The 18212-nt window shown below is 46.7% G+C and overlaps 2 protein-coding genes across 3 annotated transcripts in view; both read left to right on the top strand.

The window, feature by feature from the left end:
• Positions 1-570: 570 nt before the first annotated feature.
• On the top strand, positions 571-12024 carry LOC307232012 (transcription intermediary factor 1-alpha-like; the record flags this gene model as incomplete). Its single annotated transcript, XM_080002893.1, has 18 exons — positions 571-1043; positions 2443-2561; positions 3186-3333; positions 3627-3759; positions 4149-4265; positions 4510-4624; positions 4838-4984; positions 5181-5295; positions 5646-6028; positions 6975-7109; positions 7215-7320; positions 8393-8450; positions 8644-8776; positions 9508-9923; positions 10181-10316; positions 10626-10700; positions 11498-11653; positions 11791-12024. The coding sequence occupies exons 1-18, from the start codon at positions 653-655 to the stop codon at positions 12022-12024; spliced, it is 3117 nt and encodes a 1038-aa protein (XP_079859019.1). The 5' UTR covers positions 571-652.
• Positions 12025-16320: 4296 nt separating this feature from the next.
• fbln1 (fibulin 1) overlaps positions 16321-18212 on the top strand; it is a 32139-nt gene continuing 30247 nt past the window's right edge. For both annotated transcript variants that reach the window (XM_080002179.1, XM_080002180.1), the window contains exon 1: positions 16321-16511. In XM_080002179.1, coding sequence (XP_079858305.1) covers positions 16457-16511 — 55 coding nt within the window. In that variant the 5' untranslated portion in view covers positions 16321-16456. The remainder of the gene's footprint in view (positions 16512-18212) is intronic.

The following is an 18212-nucleotide window of genomic DNA, read 5'->3' as shown; positions in this document are numbered from 1 at the left end:
CAGAACATGCGTAACGCAAATGCATCGAAATAAATACTGTGTTTCTTATAAACGGCCAGCTAAATAAATACGGGATCAGATGAAGATGAGATAAAATACAGTTGTTTTTTTGGGGTTTTTTTTGTTCCCGAGCAAGCGCACGGTACCACTTTAAGCCGTTGACAGAAGCCGGGCATAGGCTGTTTGTGAGCGAGGTGGGCGTGGTGAGAGATGCCGTTGGGTACGGGCGGGGTGGGAGGTTCAGCACACACACACACACACACACACACACACACACACGCATGCATACGCACACGCACGCACGCACGCCTCCGCAGACTCGGTGCGTTTACTAGCTCGGAAACGATCCTTTAGAAGTGATTGGTTCGCGCCGATTCGCCCGGCAGTCCGTCGCGGTGTGAATTGTGAACAGCGTCTCGGTGCCATGCGGGGCTGATGCGTCTCCCACACGTGTTTATCTCCGCGTTGTTTTTCCCCGGCGACGGCTGCAGCCCTCACGCCCCCGCCCCCCCCCCCCCCCCCCTGTAAGACCGTTGTTCCGTTTCTCTGTTTTCTGCGGGAATCAATAAACAGGCGTCGGATGAAATGACGCGCGCCAGAGGAGGAGCAGGACCGGGAGGAGCGGGGGGAGCAGGGGGAGATCTTTAAGCGGATGGAGCGGATGGACGGGAGCAGCGTCCCGCCGGAGCGCCCCGCGTCGGATCCCGGCGCCGCCGCCGCCGCCGCCGCCGCCGCCATGGACGGACGCGCGTCGAAGCGCACGCGTCCCACCGCGGAGAACGAGGCGGAGAGCGCGCCGGCGCGCGAGAGGACGCGCGGCGGCGGCGGCGGCGGCTTCGGCGTCGGCGGCGTCGGCGGACCCGGCGGACCCGCCTCGCGTCTCCTGGACACGTGTCCCGTCTGCCGCCTGAACTTCAACAGCAGGGAGCCCCAGCTGCTGCCGTGCCTGCACTCGTTCTGCAGGCGGTGTCTCCCCTCGCCCTCCAGGAACCTGGCCGCGGCGGACCCGTCCGCCCCCCAGGGCGACAGCACGCGGAAACCACGTGAGCCCCTTGTTTACAAACAGGCGGACACGTCGTGACAGAGCGTGTCCTTTAATATGTGACGAGATTGGCCTTTTTCGATCGACCGCTGGCTTGAATCGAGGTTTTTACTGATGCTAGGCCTTGAAAGTCATTTATTTATTTAATTTGTAAGGTGTGTCTTTATGTATTTATATTTTGTCAAAGCAGAGTCGTCATGTGTGATGTTGTAGAACCAGCACCCAGCTGCTGAACATCTCCATACTTATGAAGACAATCCTTGTACTCATCACTTCCCTTGCTGTCTGACTTAAAACTCTTCTAATAACAGTTTATAGAATGATCTAGTTCATAACCTGCCCTGTTTCTACCCAATACTTACCTCTGTCCGGTAACAAATATACAGTGGTGCAGTGTTGCCTGGAGAAGTGGGTATACTCTTCACTTTTGCACCCAAAAAGTTCTTTGTTTTTTTTAACGGCTTGTTCAACATTGACATGTAAGACTACTACTTGCGTATTTATTTCACCCCAAAATGGGCGGGTAATATTTGAAAACTGTCGCTTAAACTTCTGCTGCTTGACTTCAGGGAGTAAGGATCTTTATGGAATTGACATTAACCACAGAAGAGCAATCAAATACATACTGCCCCCCAGAAGACAACAAAATAATTAGACACTGTTTATGCGAAGATCATCTCTTTAGCGGCTGTTTTTAAGGGAACGTGTGCTCGGACTGTCTCTGGATTTGGCTTGTTGCAGGACGCTGGCTGAATGGTGAGCGTCAGGGGGATTTAGAAGTGGGTATACGCAATGCAGACCCTGCACCACACCACCGCCTTTATACTTACTGTACCTGCAAAGGCCAAAGTGTCTGTCACTCCAAAACAGGCCCGGACTGTGTTAGCCAGCAGTTCGGGGGAGTAATGGGGTGAGATAACCGTAGAAGAGGAAAGTACAAAATGTGTCACTACAGTAACAATAGCCGGCCCTGTTAGTACAGTATAATGGCAGGGATACACCAAAAGACATCGTATAGACAGCACCCCCCATTTAAACACTTTCTTTCCATCTCAGTAGTGCACAAGCTATAGGATTCAGCGAGGATAGGGAAGGATTCCAGCGCACACACCGTAGGAGCCAAGACTTAAAACTTACGGCTTAAGATAATATCAAATCAACCTGGCGCTCTCGCAGAGAGTCCCGGGCCGATCTCGAGAGTGCCTGACCATTCGACATCAAACGACTGCCAGTGAGGCGAGTGCACTTTTAACAACCCTTAAGACAAGAGAGTCGCTCGTGATCGTCTTGAGATAACATTCTTCCGGGACTCAAAAGTCCTCCAGAGTATACGAGGTAGCAGATTAAATCCAAGGTTGGCGGATGTAATCCAACGAATGTGTTTACCTCTTTGATTCCAGTCAATGTGATTCGCTGTCTGGTGTGCAGACAAGAGTGCATGGAGGTGGATGTGATGGAGAACCTGTTTGTGAAGGACACGGTGGAGGCTCCCAGCAGCACGGTGGAACGGACGGTGCAGGTCTGTGACAAATTGCAACGGGAAACGGGCCAGTGATGGGTAAGAACCTGTGTGCTGCCCTGGAGCAAGGCACTTGCTCCAAGGCACTCGCTCCAGGGCAACATTACAGCGGTACAATATAGACGCTCATTAGCGCCGAGGAATCCATAGAATAACCTGCAGAGCTTCCTGCTCTCAGAATGGAGTAATGCTCCCAAACTGCTCTCAGACTGAGAGCGTCTTTTTTTTTTTTTTTTTTTAATCTGGACACTTTAAGGAGCCTCAATGTGATACACATTAGGCCACGGACCCCATTTGATATGATTTTTTGCCTCTGGAACCTCAAACTGAGAAGATTTTTGTTGTCAGATGTGACTTAGTCCAAACTTCCTGACCAGTCCTTCCAATAGTGAGGGAGACAATAGCGAAAGTAGGGTCGAAACAGTCATTACTGTGCATTCTCTTATGGCGCTTAGACATCTTAACGCCTTTTAAATGAAATAAGGCTGAATTTTAAACTATGACGAATATGGACGGGGACCACCTCTTGAAGGACGACAGGGAGGTCTCCGGACCGCGTGTTGCGAACCGCTGGGACGAAGGATGCCGCAGTTCCTCCTAACGCTTCCTCTCGTCCGTCCGTAGCTGTGTATGACGTGCGATGACAACACAGAAGCCTCGGGATTCTGTGTGGATTGTGTGGAGTACCTGTGTGCCACGTGCGTGGAGGCCCACCAGAGAGTGAAGTTCACCAAAGACCACACCATCAGGCAGAAGGACGATGTACCACAAGGTCGGGGCTTCAGGAATAACAATGATTATTTTAACTGAGGAGAGTTTTTTCTTGTTTTTTTTCTTCCCTGCGTATGTTTCACTCGCCGTGGCTCAAGGGAAAGGGGTGAATCAATGAATCCTGCCACTTCAACAATCACGGCTGCAGATTATATTCTGAATCAATGATTCCCAAATTGCAACCACTACACAGAACAAAGGGTCCATTGCAAGATGCATGCTCTGTTCATTCGGCAGATCCTCGGAAAAAAAAGAACCTTTCTCGCTGTTCAGCCTTTCACTTTGTGGTTTCAGAAGTCCACGGTGTTTCAGCTCAACGGCCGGTGTTCTGCGACATCCACAAGCAGGAGCCGCTGAAGCTGTTCTGCGAGACCTGTGACTTGTTAACCTGCCGGGACTGCCAGCTCCTCAAGCACAAGGACCACAAGTATTTAGCTTGAAAATAAAATAAATATGACAAAAATACATTGGGGGCACTTCAACATTTAATTCACAGAAATGATTGTGTTTATATACTGGAACCTTCTGTTTTTTATACTTATAGTTTTCCGTCACATCTTCTTTAGCACTGGGTGTTGAAACTGCTGTGTATATGTAGAAATAAAGTGGCTGCCACAAACCTTTAATATACGTAGTGCCATTCATAAAGCAAAAGTCAACTGCTATTGAACTGCATATATGCTGTGTGACAACGCCCTACAGTGCAAAACGGTTCGCTTGTAAACGAGAATAAAAATCAAAGCGGAATAAAGTAACATCGGACTTCAAATGTCCCGTTTGTTTTCCAATTTGTTTGTCTCAATGGTCATTTTCTAGTTACCAGTTCTTAGAGGATGCTTATAACAACCACAAACAGCACATGGAGAGCATGACCCATCAGCTGCAAGAGAAAAAGAAAGTCATCGAAGAGGTGTCCCACTCAATAAACAACGGGTGCGTTGTGAAACTCCTTGACTTTTTATTTTATATATATATATATATATATATATATATATATATATATATATATATATATATATATATATATATTTTTTTTTTTAAATAATAATAGTATAACTATATTGCATAGTATAAATGCAATACGGGCACGACAATTCTATATCAACTTTAAGGTCACGATACAAATACGTGAATCAAATGTATTAACCCGAATGTTTCATGTCGTCCCCCCCCGCAGACTACTTCAGGTGAATCAAACCCGCGCGACCGTTCACAGTGAAATCAAGAAGTCCATCTGCAGTTTGATACTCGAGATCAACAAGAAGGGCAAGGCTCTTGTCAGTCAGCTTGAGGTACGACCGCGTCCGCGTGACCCCTCACGGCGCCGGGGAAGGGAGTGGGACGGGGGGTTCATGAAATGGAAGGCGGGGAGATGCAGGAGGGTGCTGCCGACTTGAACGCCCTCAGGCCCCGGGAACGCACCCGCAAGCCGCATGAATTGCAAAGACTCCGACCTAATTGACACCTAATTTTTTATTTATTTTTTTTCTCCCCCCACTTTGAAGGCGGTGACAAAAGATCACGAGAGCGTCTTGAGAAAACAACAGGAGGATATCGGCTATCTGTCCAGACACCTGGACCACGTCATTAACTTCACCAAATGGGCCACAGCCAGGAACGGAGGCACGGCCCTCCTGTACTGTAAGCGTCTGGTACGTCACATTACCCGTCCGCTCAAAAATATCTTTAATTCCCTGAGTTGGATCTCTGAAAAAAGCGAGACAGGAGCCGGTTGTACCCTCTAAAGAAAACAAAACACCACCACGAAACGGGGGAAGATACGGCTTTTCTGTTTCTCGCACACGTCCTAATTATTAAGAATTATTAATGACACGCCTTCTGTTGCAGATCTTGTTTCAGATTGGAAATCTCCTGCGGGCAAAATGCAATACCTCGTTTGTACCGCAGAGCTCAGTGCGGTTCCAGTGCCGCTCCTCTTACTGGGCCTCAAATGTTGATCTGGGTAAGGAGGACAAAAAAAAGATGGCCAAAAAAAATGTAACTGGTGTAGACACCTGAAATTAGTTTTGCATTATCTACAAATAACAGACAAAGAATTTAAACTGTTTTAAACAGCCTATGGTAATAATGATAATTGCTTTTTTTTTTTTTTTTGTTACAATAATCTCATAAATCACAGTATGGTAAACACTCAAACAGGGTTTTTACAAACCTACTTTATTTATATTGCATGCATTTTTATCGTAGATGTATTTCAGTTTTGTCCCCGAAAAACATGCAATTCCGGGTAGTGCATTTTTTTAGGAATGTACTTGCTATGCTGGATCCATCCTTGTGCTTTCATCCCCCCAGGCACTTTGGTGGTGGAGAATGTGCCGGGCCATCAGCTGGGAGGTTTTCAGGGCGTCCCTCATCAGCTCGGCCACCCCGGGCAACAGCCCCTGGGTTCGCCCGGCGGCCTGGCCCCGGGGCCCCACTTGGCTTCCCATAATACCCTGGCTCAGCTTCAGATGCAGGTGGACAAGCTGAACCCGCAGCCCCCGCCGCCGTCCCCGCAGTGGACCTGGTACCAGAGTGTCCGTCTGCCGCGATCGGCGCCGGGGAACTTCCAGGGTGGCTTCCCGTCCCAGAGCGCACCCCACGTGGCCCCTCAGCCGGGCCGCAGGCTCATGGCTCCTCCTCGGAACCACCTCAGCCCCACCAGCAGCTTACCGAGCCCGGGCTACACTCCCCAGGTAGGCGGTTGTGTTTATGTGTGCGGCCGCGTAGCGCGTGCACCTGCGCGTGCGTGCCCGCGCGCCTGTTTGATTGACAGGACTTCTTAACAAGTACGAGCAGCAGATGGCATTGTCCTAAATGGAGCTGACAGCCTTCACATCCGAGGCAATTTATGCCTTTCTCTGTCAAGAAGGATTTGAGTCTCCGGCCCGCGCATAATTCAAAGATATAAAATAGCGCTATCTACGATAGCAGCGGCTGACAGATGACGCAGAACTGACCCAGAGAGTCCGTAAGTAATGGCTGATATGTCTAGTGCCTCGAGATGTTTAGTCTAGTTCACTGCTTGTTTGTCTTTCCGCTCTGAAGTATAAGCCCGTCACGAGGACAATACCGGCCGATGATGATGAGTTGCGTCACTCCGAAGTGAGCAAGCTGTTCTAGCGAGTTTATCAAACATTCTCCGTGCGGACGATTCCGAACCGAAAAAAAAAACGATAAATAAAAACGAGATGAGACGTTTGACAAATGCAATTGTTAAATATTAACTGCGTTCGAATACCGAGATGGAAAACAGCGATTGTGGAAATAAGTAATTCAGCGTGTTTTAAGCACAGGGTGTTTTTGGATTGAAATGATAATAAGACTCTTGTCAAGCCCCCCTCTGCACATCGCCGCTGCACCTGCAGGGTTCGAGCTAGACCAAACAGAACCGTCAAAAAAAAAAAACACAAAACAAAAGAAAAATGGTTTGAAGCTGCAGCTGTCTGGAACTTTAAAGTGTTGTGTTTATGTCCAAGGTCTCGTTAGGAGAGGTGCAGTGGAGCGTCCTGTTCCACGGCCGGTGACTCATTGGAGGTGACGGGGATGTGACATTGATCGGGTCTGTCTGTCTGTCTGTCTGTCTGTCTGTCTGTCTGTCTGTCCGTCTCTGCCTGTCCCTCCGTCCCCAACGCTGTTCAGCCTCTGAGGGGGATGGTGAGCAGCTCCAGCTTCCAACCGAAGCCCATAGATGTCTTTTCCACCTCGCCTCTCTATACCCACAATGCACCACTCCCCTGCAATGGCGGCGTTGGTTCTCCTCACTCGAGGCACCTGGCAAGTCAACCCGCTCTCAAAGTCCATATAAACCAGCCTACGCTACCGCTCCAAACTAGAATTGTTTGGTATTAAACCCGCACGTTGTACGACGCTGTATTCCAGATCGAACCCATGTATCTGGACAAAAGGGAGGAACCGGGCGGGGCCACGCTGATCCTGAGGCCAAACTTCTCTCAGAGTCTACCGCCGTCCCTGCCGCTCCGAAACAGTACGTCCTCGTGAATAGAGCGTCACAATCGGTACATAATCGCCTCATCGCCATTATTTGAGCCGACTGCGATGTTTTCATCCAAATTTGAGGGGAAATTTAATCCAATTTCTGAAAAGCTACAATAAACAGAATGTGAATTCGGTGCGTTTCCATCATTTTGGATGAGGCAAATTAACTGTGCCTCTATTGTCCAATGTCTATAAATGTCAACAAACAAAAAAGGCTGCGCTATGTAACTATTGGTATTTGGGATTTGGCGCCCCTACAGTCTTATAAATGCAATTGCGCTTTTACACCAACGTCGTCAAAGTTGGCTTTGCCGGACAAATTAGAACCTTATCGGTCACGTTTCAATAACAGTCTATGTTACAAACAGCCGCCCTTGCACGGACCTCTCCGTGGGGAGAGAGGGCGCGGGGAGGGAGTGGGCCCCTGCTTCCAGTGTAGGTACCAGATGTGCTCGGCCTGGCAGATCGGTGAGACAAACATGAAAGTGAGGCCCGGCTCAGGCGCTGGTGCCGGGTGCACCGCTGGCCCGCCTCATCCGCGCCGCCGGGGAGGTGGAGCGGCTACGTTTTGTATTAGCATTATCACCGGACATTTTTTCCGGCAAGTTTATCATTTGTCGTTTGTTAGGTTTTTTTTTTGATAGATTTAACAGGCAAAAAAACGGTAATTACTGGAGCCAAGCATGGAGGAAGTGATGTAGTGCCGTAAAGCCCAACGCATTTTTCCCACGGTTTCAAACCTGAACACAGAAGTTACATAGTGCAAGAACAGGCGTTCGGGGAGGTGGGTGGGAATGAAAGAGGTGCCATTCTCCATATTACGAGTCACTGTACCATCACAATGATTTTGAAGCTGTTATTTTAAGGTGATAAAGTTTAATAGTGTTGCTTTAACTTGTTTATCCCAATTATTTATGTGACAAATTATCCTCAACTAAAATGTCTGCATTGTGACAGCCCCATTTGTGAACAGTGTCATCAGTGTATTTCCTAACATCTTGGTCTGCTGAATAATTCTCCATGAAGGGAGAACAAAACAAACACACCTTCTCATCTCTCAGTACTAGGACAAGAGAACTCCCCAGGGTACCACGCTGTTTCCCAGGAGGAAAAACCTGGGTAAATTTAACTTCACAGGCATCTGCACATGTACTTTCTCTCTCTCTCTCTCTCTCTCTCTCTCTCTCTCTCTCTCTCTCTCTCTCTTTCTGTTTTTCTCCTGCTGAGTGCTCTATACATCTGTTTTGGTTGGATATAATAAATTCCCTCCGTGCCCCGGGTCTCTGGAGTGAATTTATCTCCGTTCCAATAGGACTGTTTCTTGGAAGCCCCCCGAGATGCAGCAGGGTAATGGAGTGGTAGGCTCAGCTGCCAAGAGGAGACGAAGGTCGTCCCCGGGCCCCGTCATCATCATCAAAGACGAGCCAGAGGATGAAGTCAGCTTTGTAAGCGAGTGGACCGAACGGAATCCAAATACAGTCAAACGAGTAGAACATGCTGTATGTGTGACATTTTAGCAATTGATTTTATCGGTGGCACGGAACAGGACCAGCGGTACAAATTGAAGCATGTGGAGTGGGAAGTGAAACTCTCATCGAGACGTGTCATTTTCGGCTTGGTAGATTTCGTCTTTCACAGTTTCCAATGTCGTGTTTGATTTATGCTCATCAGTCACACTCGTTCTTCATATATTTCTACTATGTAAACCATCAGGGATGGTAACTACAATATTCTCAATTCGTCTGACTTCTCCTGCCTTAAATCTATTTTTTAATATTTAAATATATTTCTTTATTTGTGGCTGATTTTCCGAAAGTGATAGCAGCACACTGGAATAATGAAAAGGCTGCAGATAGGACAGATAAAGTGTTCACCTCATCCTTCTATCTTTGGCTTTTTTTATTTTAAGTGCAATTTAAACAGGGGTGGTTATTCACTAAAAAGTTGCTGTTGCAAATATAAATGTTTTGAGCCTGGATTTAAAAGTTGTAAGCATTTGGCCGAGACTGAGACCCTGTTGAACTAATCACTAACTTTCACAAGATCTCATGGCTTCTCTGGTCCAGTGAGTAGCTTCCAAATTGGAGCCGTTTATCAGAGAAATACCAAAAGACCTTCTCCTTACATCTCCAACTTACTCAGTCCCATAATTCTTCACGCTGTCTGTGCGGATCAGGTGCACGCGAGCCAAAGAGCCAACCTGCCAGACAGCACGGGAGACCAACCCCAAAGCAGAGCTGGAGCAGCAGGGAGCCAGGACCTAGCAGGGAGCCAGGACCCAGCGGGGAGCCGGGACCCAGCGGGGAGCCGGGACCCAGCGGGGAGCCGGGACCCACCGGCGAACCAGGACAAGTGCCAGAACCCTCCCCAGCCCCCCTGGGTCCCAGGGGACCACCGCGAGGCCGACGCCTCCGCTCAGATCACTTCATTGGGAGGAGAAAGGCGCGAGCCGCGGCGGAGGCCTCCTTTGGACGACCGGAACGAAGAGCGGTGCGCCGCGTGTCAGGACGGGGGCGAGCTGCTCGGCTGTGACAAGTGTCGCAAAGTTTTCCACCTTTCCTGCCACGTCCCGTCGCTCTGCAAACGTCCCAGGCAAGCCGAGGCTCACATCCATTCCATTCGTGTCAATTCAAACCTTACTTTGCCTTCAGGGATTCCTCTGCGTCCACCTGAATTCATCTTAATCATTTCAATAGAATTAATAGTATTTATTATCTAAAGTCTGTAAGGAAATCCCAGTATCTGCCCTTCCAATACATTTATGTGACCGGGATAGAATTTGAACTTTTATTTCCTAAATTGCTAATGCCATTTGTGGAAAAAAATACTTGCTTTCATTCTCCTCTCAGCGGATGGTGGTTTTGTTCTTTCTGCCGGCACCCGTCACTACCTGAGATGGAGCTCGGCTGCGATGACAAACCTGAGGCCAGGACAGTGAAGCAGGAGTCGGACCCCGAGGGAGGATTCCCCCCCGTGGACAAACGAGTCAGCGCCGTTCTTTAAAACTCAATTTAGCTCCAAGGCCCGACAAGGATTCCATCGTCGGCAACCGTGTGCATCTCCGCTTTTTCGCCGTGTCCTCTAAAGGAATCGCCAGGCGCTTGTAGCTTGTTTAAACAACTTTTTAGATGCTGTGCTACTTTACGCCGCTGTAAATATTTGCGACTTAATTTGGGTTTACAGTGTTTTTACCACTCAAGCAAAGGCGTGTCGAATATCCCGAATCCTTTTTTTTTTTTTTCGCCAACAACATTATTTAGCGTGTATTCATTCAAATTTCTCCCATTTCCGCAGAAGTGCGAGAGTCTGCTGCTCCGCTTGTATTGCAGCAAGTTGAGTTCGGAGCTTCGGCGACCGCCGCCCGCTACGGTGGGTGCAGAGTTCCGGCAGAACGCGGAGGGGGAAGGTTCAGGGGATTAATGTCACACCGAGTCACTGTCATCACGCTGTAATGACGCACACTTTATTTATCAGTCAACACAAGAGAGAGAGAGACCGTTTAAAAAGTAGTCTCACCGGTGTGGAGCAACGGCAAACTCCGCTATTCACGGTTGGGGAAAACACTTACGGGAGGGATTGAGGTTTGAATCCAGTGTTAAAAGAGCTCCACGTGCTAGATCCATGTCAACTAGAGCTCACAGTCAGACGGCTCGATGGGGTTAATTCATGTGAGGAGAAAAAAAACCCTGAAAAGGGCCTTTCAGTGGGAGGGGAGGGGAGTCTTAGCATAATCATTAAATATAAATAATAGCGATTGCTTTTCTTTCTTATTCCAAATTATTTTTTTAATGAAAAATTGGAGAAAGGCAAAAAGAAAAAGAATAAACGCCGTGCCAAGTAGACTGCTGTGTGTAATTATAAAATTGGGGGAAGAAAAAAAAAAAGTATGGGCAGCTGGCCATAAATGCAAGAGCAAAAAAAAAAAAAAAAGGAAAAATACCATGCCAAGTAGACTTTGTGTAATTATATAAAATTAGAAAAAAAAAGATAAATGCCATTCTACCTTTACACAATACTCAATGTTTTCTGCACTGATTCATCCAGAGAAGCCGGTTTGGCTATGACTCTGGGACTATGGGAACAAAAGAAAAATATACTACGGTCCATGTAATGATACGTACGGCGTCTGAAACTAATTGTGCTTTATTTGTTTTGTCTTCCAACAGGCGTTGGACGACAGGAGCCGGACGGCGACGACACCGGTGGATCTCTCCTTCGTGAAGAGGAGACTCGAGTCGGAGCAGAGTCCGTGCTACCACAGCCCGGCGGAGTTCGTGTCCGACGTCCGGCTCGTCTTCAGGAACTGCGCGGACTCCAACGAGGTCCGGTAGACGCCCAGGCGTCGGCTTTCTCTCAACCCTCTCTCGTGTCGCGTTGGGCTTTCCAAAACAATAATTAAAAAAAAAAAAAGGTTCTGCCGGGACTCGTTGGGGATGATGTCTTATCTGTTCCCGTGCAGCAGGTGGACCGGCGAGTGGGCAGGCTTGAAGAGCTGTTTGAGGAGCACCTGAAGGTCCTCTACCCCGACGGGATCTTCCCGGAGATCAAGATGGAAGCCGCCCGCCCGGCTTCCCCGCCTGCCTCCCCGCTTCCGTCCCCCGGCGACACGTCCCGGCATCCGGTGCTTCAGAGCACGTTCTCCGACGCCCGGGATGCACTGAGCTCCCCCAGAGGACAACTGGCGAGAGTGTGAAGGCAAGAGGAAAAAAACAAAAACGTTTTCCATTCAACTCCCAGCCCCAGCTGTCACCCCCAGCATGTTTTTTTTTTTTGTTTTTTTTTTTAGCAGTGTACCCCTCTCCAGGATCCTTTTTTCAGCTGAGTACCTTCACAGGCACAGGGAGGGGAAAAAAAAGAAAATGAACGTTGTATGTGGTTTTTTTTTAAACATTATATATAACCAATATTTTTTTTAACACTTTTTACATTTATTTTCAGAGTACCCCCTGCAGTACTCCGGCAGTACCCCTAGTGGTACGAATACCCCCATTTGAGAAACACTGTTTTAGGGGATGACTGACTTGTACTGTATAATGCAGCATTATTTTGTGGGGGGTTTCAAAATTATTTGTGATTATTTTAACCCCAAGAACGACGGTCGGGCCCCAAATCCGCTTCCTGTTTTTCCTCATTATTCTTCCTCATTATTATACACAACATCTGCTGCTTTTATTTTCGAACCGCCGTGCCGGGACTAAATTGCCAGGAATTCGATGGCAGGTAATTTATAGCACAAAACACCTTTTAAAGGAAAACTGAGAAAATTTTTTTCGATCATCGAAAGTCAATTGCGGTCACTCACGATTGAGCTGCAACTTAAAAAAAAACAAAAGATTCTGAAGCCAATCACTCGGGTCAGACTCTCGATGATCGAAATAACAAGATTTAGGCAACAAAAGAAGTGCCAGAGTCCAGATTGTCTTTCTACATGTTTGGCAACACAAGGTTATGACCATTTCACAGTCTGTTGATGGTGGAGTCTACATAGCAAGCGGCATGAATAGCTCACCAAAAGTCAAAATAGATTTTTTTGGTTAACCAACACACTGAAACCACACGGTTTGGACGGAGCCGCGCGAGTGGGCGCATTCTTATTTTTTAATGCTTTACCCCACAGCGTACCAGTGATCAGGAGGTTGGTATGTACAAGAAGAATTTTGATTTTATGTGTTTGCATCAATGTGAATTAGCAAATGTGGGCTATTAGGTGAGCCCACCAATCCATTGATTGGGATTAATGGATACTGCCTGAGCCGATGAATGATGACAGTGAAAAGGAAAACGGTTGAATGGAGGCCAAACCATAAGATGCTGGCTCACTGAAACACCTAAAGGAACAGACCCCCATTTACTGTCATAGGCCTCATGTGCTGACCATTCCATGGCATGTCAACATGTCTGCTGTGAAATGGGTCTGTATGTTTTTAGAGTTTTTATCTTTTGCGGGGTATTGTTCCTTGCTATTATTCATGTACATTTGTGTATTTATTTAAAAACGTTTCTTGAGATTTTCTGAACAGAAAGTGAACACAGTTGAAAATAATAGTAATAATAATGATGATAATTAATAATAATCATAGCTGTTATTCCTATGGCTATTTCCGATGGAAGGGTTTTATCTGTTTAATGTTTTTTTTTTTTTTACACACACTTTTGTATTCTTGTCGTTGTCTTATGATGCTGTTGTGTACGTGTCAGGAACCAAAACTTTTGTCATACATTATATAAACATGCACAGGGTATTAAAAAGTGTAATATCTACATTGTTTTGGTCAGGATTTGTGTTCCTCATTGAGTCAATAAACATTATTTATGTTTCACACATCCGGTGGTGTTGTGGATGAAGAAGCTATGGACGTCCTCATAGAGCATAATAAGTCTTCAAACTAATCCCGACAATGTAGAATAAAATAAAAAATCTTAATCTAACAAAAAGGAGCAGCTGTCATTTAAGTGCAGTGGGTAAAAGGTATAACATTTGAGATATTTACAATATTCACGTATAATATTTACACATATTTACATATATGCATCCTCTGAAGTTTGAGTAAAGTTAAATAAAAATAAAATTTTAAGTAAAAAAAGAACATAATGTGAACAGATGTATGTAAGTATGTCATGGAATTTGTAGCGGGAGGGAGGGTGAGGGCGTAGTTTTTTAAAGCCTTTTGTTATTGATGTCATTTCTTCAACAAGTCCTTTTTAAAAACAACAAAAGGATTTTGTCCGGGGCCAGCAAACGCCTCCTGGAGGCCCCAGAAGAAGACAGGGGAGGAGGGGGGCCCTCTCCAGCGGCCGTTAGCTGAGTGACACAGACACTTCAGGACAGGCTTCGTTGAGCTTCAAAAGAACTGTACTGCAACCCCCCAGGAAGATTAACACTGTTAAAAGTTGACCTCAGCAACTCTAATTCCAACCCCCCTGCCCCCCCCTCCCAGCGCCAGAAGGTTGGCACAGGCTGCTGGTTCTTGTTAAAGTCCTAAATACGAAGGGGTGAGGAGGGACTGTGTTCGGTTTAGTAGGGGGGCGGGGGATAAAAAAAAAAAAAGTTTACCCTCAGATGTTTGCTGAACTCTGCTGAGCAGCAGGGCCTTATATGGCCCTCGCCGGTACCTGCATATCAAGAGCCGGGGACGTTACAGTACAGTGCACCCGGCAGGGGGCCAGATAAGATAAGGAGCCTCCGCAGAGGACCCTCAGACGATCGCTACGATTCCACCGGGTTGGCCCGGCGACCGGCTGCTTTGATGCCACATGCTGCACTTAATCTCCGCCGGAATCCGATCCGTGCCGCCGCAGATGTTTTATGCGTTTCCCCTACCTGCCAGATTCATCTCGCGTATCCGCATACGCATATAGCGTACGGCCTCAGAGGGAAAGTTATGATGTGGCGGATGAGGAATGGGGCTGGACTACGGCAGAAAATACTCCTCGCCGGACACCACAGTGCGCCGGCGGAGCAATACGTCTCACCATTCTGTCGTGTATTTATGGGCTTCTCCCCGTGGCTGTGGTGTCCCAGTATCAGACGGTAGTGATGTTTCTACATGTGATGTGCGGTGTAGACATGTGGTTCTGATTATAAAATAACTTACCCCCACCCTGTCCCAATGCCCAGAGCCAGTGAGCTGATTGCATTCACAGAGAGCCTCGGATGGTAGAAAATGTTTATAATGTAGACCAGCAATTATGTCTCCCCTCCTCGCCAATCATGATGGATTTCTATGCCTCCGCCCCTCCCTCTCCCTGTGCACGTGTGAGGGTGTGTGCGTGTGTGTGTGTCCGTCCCTCAAGTGTGCATGGACAGTTTGTGATGCCCTCGAACTGTGGCGGTCATTCAAGTTAAGAGACTTCCACAATGCATCAACATGTAAGCGAGTCAATACAACACGATGAGAAAAACAAATACCCGACAGGTTTACAGCTCGCACATCAATCGCCCCCATCAGTATTTTTGCTGATACAGAATTCCACTTGGCCCACGCAAATTGTGAATAACACGAGGTTTAGACAGTGCTAGCGTAAAGAATCCATTGCCTTTCTTGGACACCGTTCATCTCAGTAAACTGTGCAGCTGATTGTTGACTGCGATTGTAAATATACTGTGTATATACTGTATATTATTTAAACTCGGTATTTGGTACTAAGGGAGATGAAGTAGTTTCGACTTTACATTGTAGTCGTCATGACCACAACAGATGTTTAGAGAACAACAAAACCTCCCTAAAGCCATGTTCAGTAATAAGAATGATCATTACTCTGACAGAAAAATAAGGCTTGTTTGGCACAGAGGGAAGACAATTTCCATGTTGGGTTTGGTTACAGTTACAGTGGACGAAAATATGAGAAAATATGAGTAACCACTTGTTACTCATGCAGTATACCTCAAGTTTTGCAGCTGACTCTTTTTTAATTCACAGTGGTAACGAAATACAAGTACTTTGTCACCGTACTTTTTTTTCAAGTGACTGTACTTACTTAAGTATATCCAGATTAGGATCATTTTGACTTTTACTCCATTACATTTCAAAGCAAATACTCATCTATGATTCAGTAGGTAAATCCGTACCTCTAGTATTACCTACAGCTACTGTATCTATTCATATTATTACTTCAGGAATTGTAGCCAGGGTCTGCATGAGCACTTATCTGCAGAAAAAAAGGTGCCGTAGCACTTAATGCTTTTTATTATAGTGTCTATTATATAGTATAGGCGCTGTTACAACAGGGCATCGGATAATATAAGTACTTTTACTTGTAATGCTCTAAGTACATTTAAGAGCAAGTATACTTATGCACTTTTACTCCCGTAGAAATGTGAATGTGGTCGTTCTTCCACTTTTAACTGCAGGTTATTTGTACTTTTACTTCAGCAAAAGCGCGGCGTAGTCCTCCTTGCAGCCCGCCCCTCACTGCGCAGTGCGCACCGAGCCAGACGCTCCTTGCGCGCTCAGAGTGCGACTCTATCCAGCATCACAACACAGTCACTTCGTCTCCGAGAAGAACCCCGACTCCCCTAATTCTCTCCCCCCAACCCCCAAAAAGTTACTGTTTATTGACACAAAGTCCAGAAAATCAAGCATTTTTTTTTTGGACACAGCCTGTTTGGAGTTTCTTCTCATTCAATGGGTCCCTGGATCTTGCTGCTGTGCGCTCTCACCGGAGTGATCCGCGGCCAAGGTAAGTTCACATTCCTCCAACAAGTGATTTACTCACCGCTTGTCTCCATCTGGCAAAGGTCTGAGTGCTATTTAAATGTGGAAAGTTAATGTCTTTTTTCTTTTCGTGACCAATTTTTTTTTTTCTTAATTTCATATTTTCAACTCGGTACACAAAATGCATCCATCAATATAGTGTCTCCATATACATGTTGCACTTAATCAGACAGACACGATGATGAAAAGGAGATTAAAACATACGCAATAAATAGTTAGGTCAAACAATTCAGGCCAAAAAAAAGGTAGAATAATAACACAAAGAAACCCCAATAACAAATAGCCAGGAATCCGTTTTAGCCGTCCTCCCCACCCTGTGGTAGGTAACTGTTAAGGTAAGGTAAACATGTGATGTGAATTTAATATTTTAAGTGATTCTTTGTGCCATAATGTAGGCTTTGTAAACGAATTAGGCCTAGAAGACTGGTTAATTATAGTTTACTTGGCTGTGGGATCTGACATAAGCAGCATTTAACATTCTAAGTTGCACAATATGTCTGCACATGTGCTGTTGTGTTCTCCCTTCATGGATATTGCAGGTTGAGCAGTGTGAATATGATGAAGGTGATGTAGTCAGGTCGAAACGATGCTGCGTCCAGTGATTAGTGAAGAGATCTCTTTCCTCGCGTTGATTTGTTAAGAGATTTCACTGCCGCAACCACTTTCCACCCTGCAAGTCAAAGGTCAAGCTACTTGGTATGCCGGGATGCTCTGTCAGAACCCTTGAGCCCACTGGTGTCCCACCGGGAGGGACTGGCTACTTCCGTGTGATTTACACCCCAAAAAAAGGTGTCACAGAGGCGTGGGACGGACTCTTTCCAAATGTTCATGGTTACGTGGTCACACATGGGTCCGTTTTCACAGTTGGCAGGGGGTCTGTCTTGGTTTATAGGGGGGAGAGTCATGGTCAGGGCGACACTTCCAAATATTACCCAGTAGCTCAGGTGATTTATAGGCCGAGGAATCCGCATGGTCATGTGGAAATAGATTTAAAATCCGATATTGACATCTGACTCTGCTATTGCCGTCTCATATTGTGCCAAAACCATATCCCTTAATTGCGGTGCCCGCATGCTATGTCAATGGGATCATCAGTCCTTTCAAACAAAGTTATACTTATAATTGTGATGTTTGACTGCGGAGATGATCTTATTGACACAGCGTTGGAAGCGCCTTTAACGGCTCAGGGCTTGACACCATGTCGCCACACCGCATTTAGACCTTGTTTACATGAGGCGTCTAGACGCAGGGAAGCCACGTGCTGATCTGCCAAAGCATAGCGATCCTTACAACCCACACTGCCATCCAAGATGGAAATCAGCCGTCTCCACCCACACAATGCATCACGGGCAGACATCCGGGCAGACTGGCACTAGACGGGCTCTTGGCAGCTCCTGGTTCACCTTCTGCGATAAAGCAACAGTGGGCGGGATTTTGTAGAATTCTCTGCACTTTCAATTAATGTTGGCCCCCAAAAAAAACCAAAACCCACGCAGACCGTGGTGCTATTGGAATGGCTCAGCGCTGCCTGGAGAGTTACAGTTACTTATCAGCCCCACATATTTGGGGAAGAAATCACTCGACCAGACGAATACGGAGAAGTTAAGTAACAACCTATTCCTGTCAGTCGAGCCCACAAAAAACAAAGCCTTCGTCCCGGGAGAGA

This window comes from Zeus faber (assembly GCF_960531495.2).
Source record: "Zeus faber genome assembly, chromosome: 6".
NCBI lineage: Eukaryota > Metazoa > Chordata > Actinopteri > Zeiformes > Zeidae > Zeus > Zeus faber.
The sequence above is the reverse complement of the archived record's forward strand: the minus strand, read 5'-3'. Positions and strand labels throughout refer to the sequence as shown.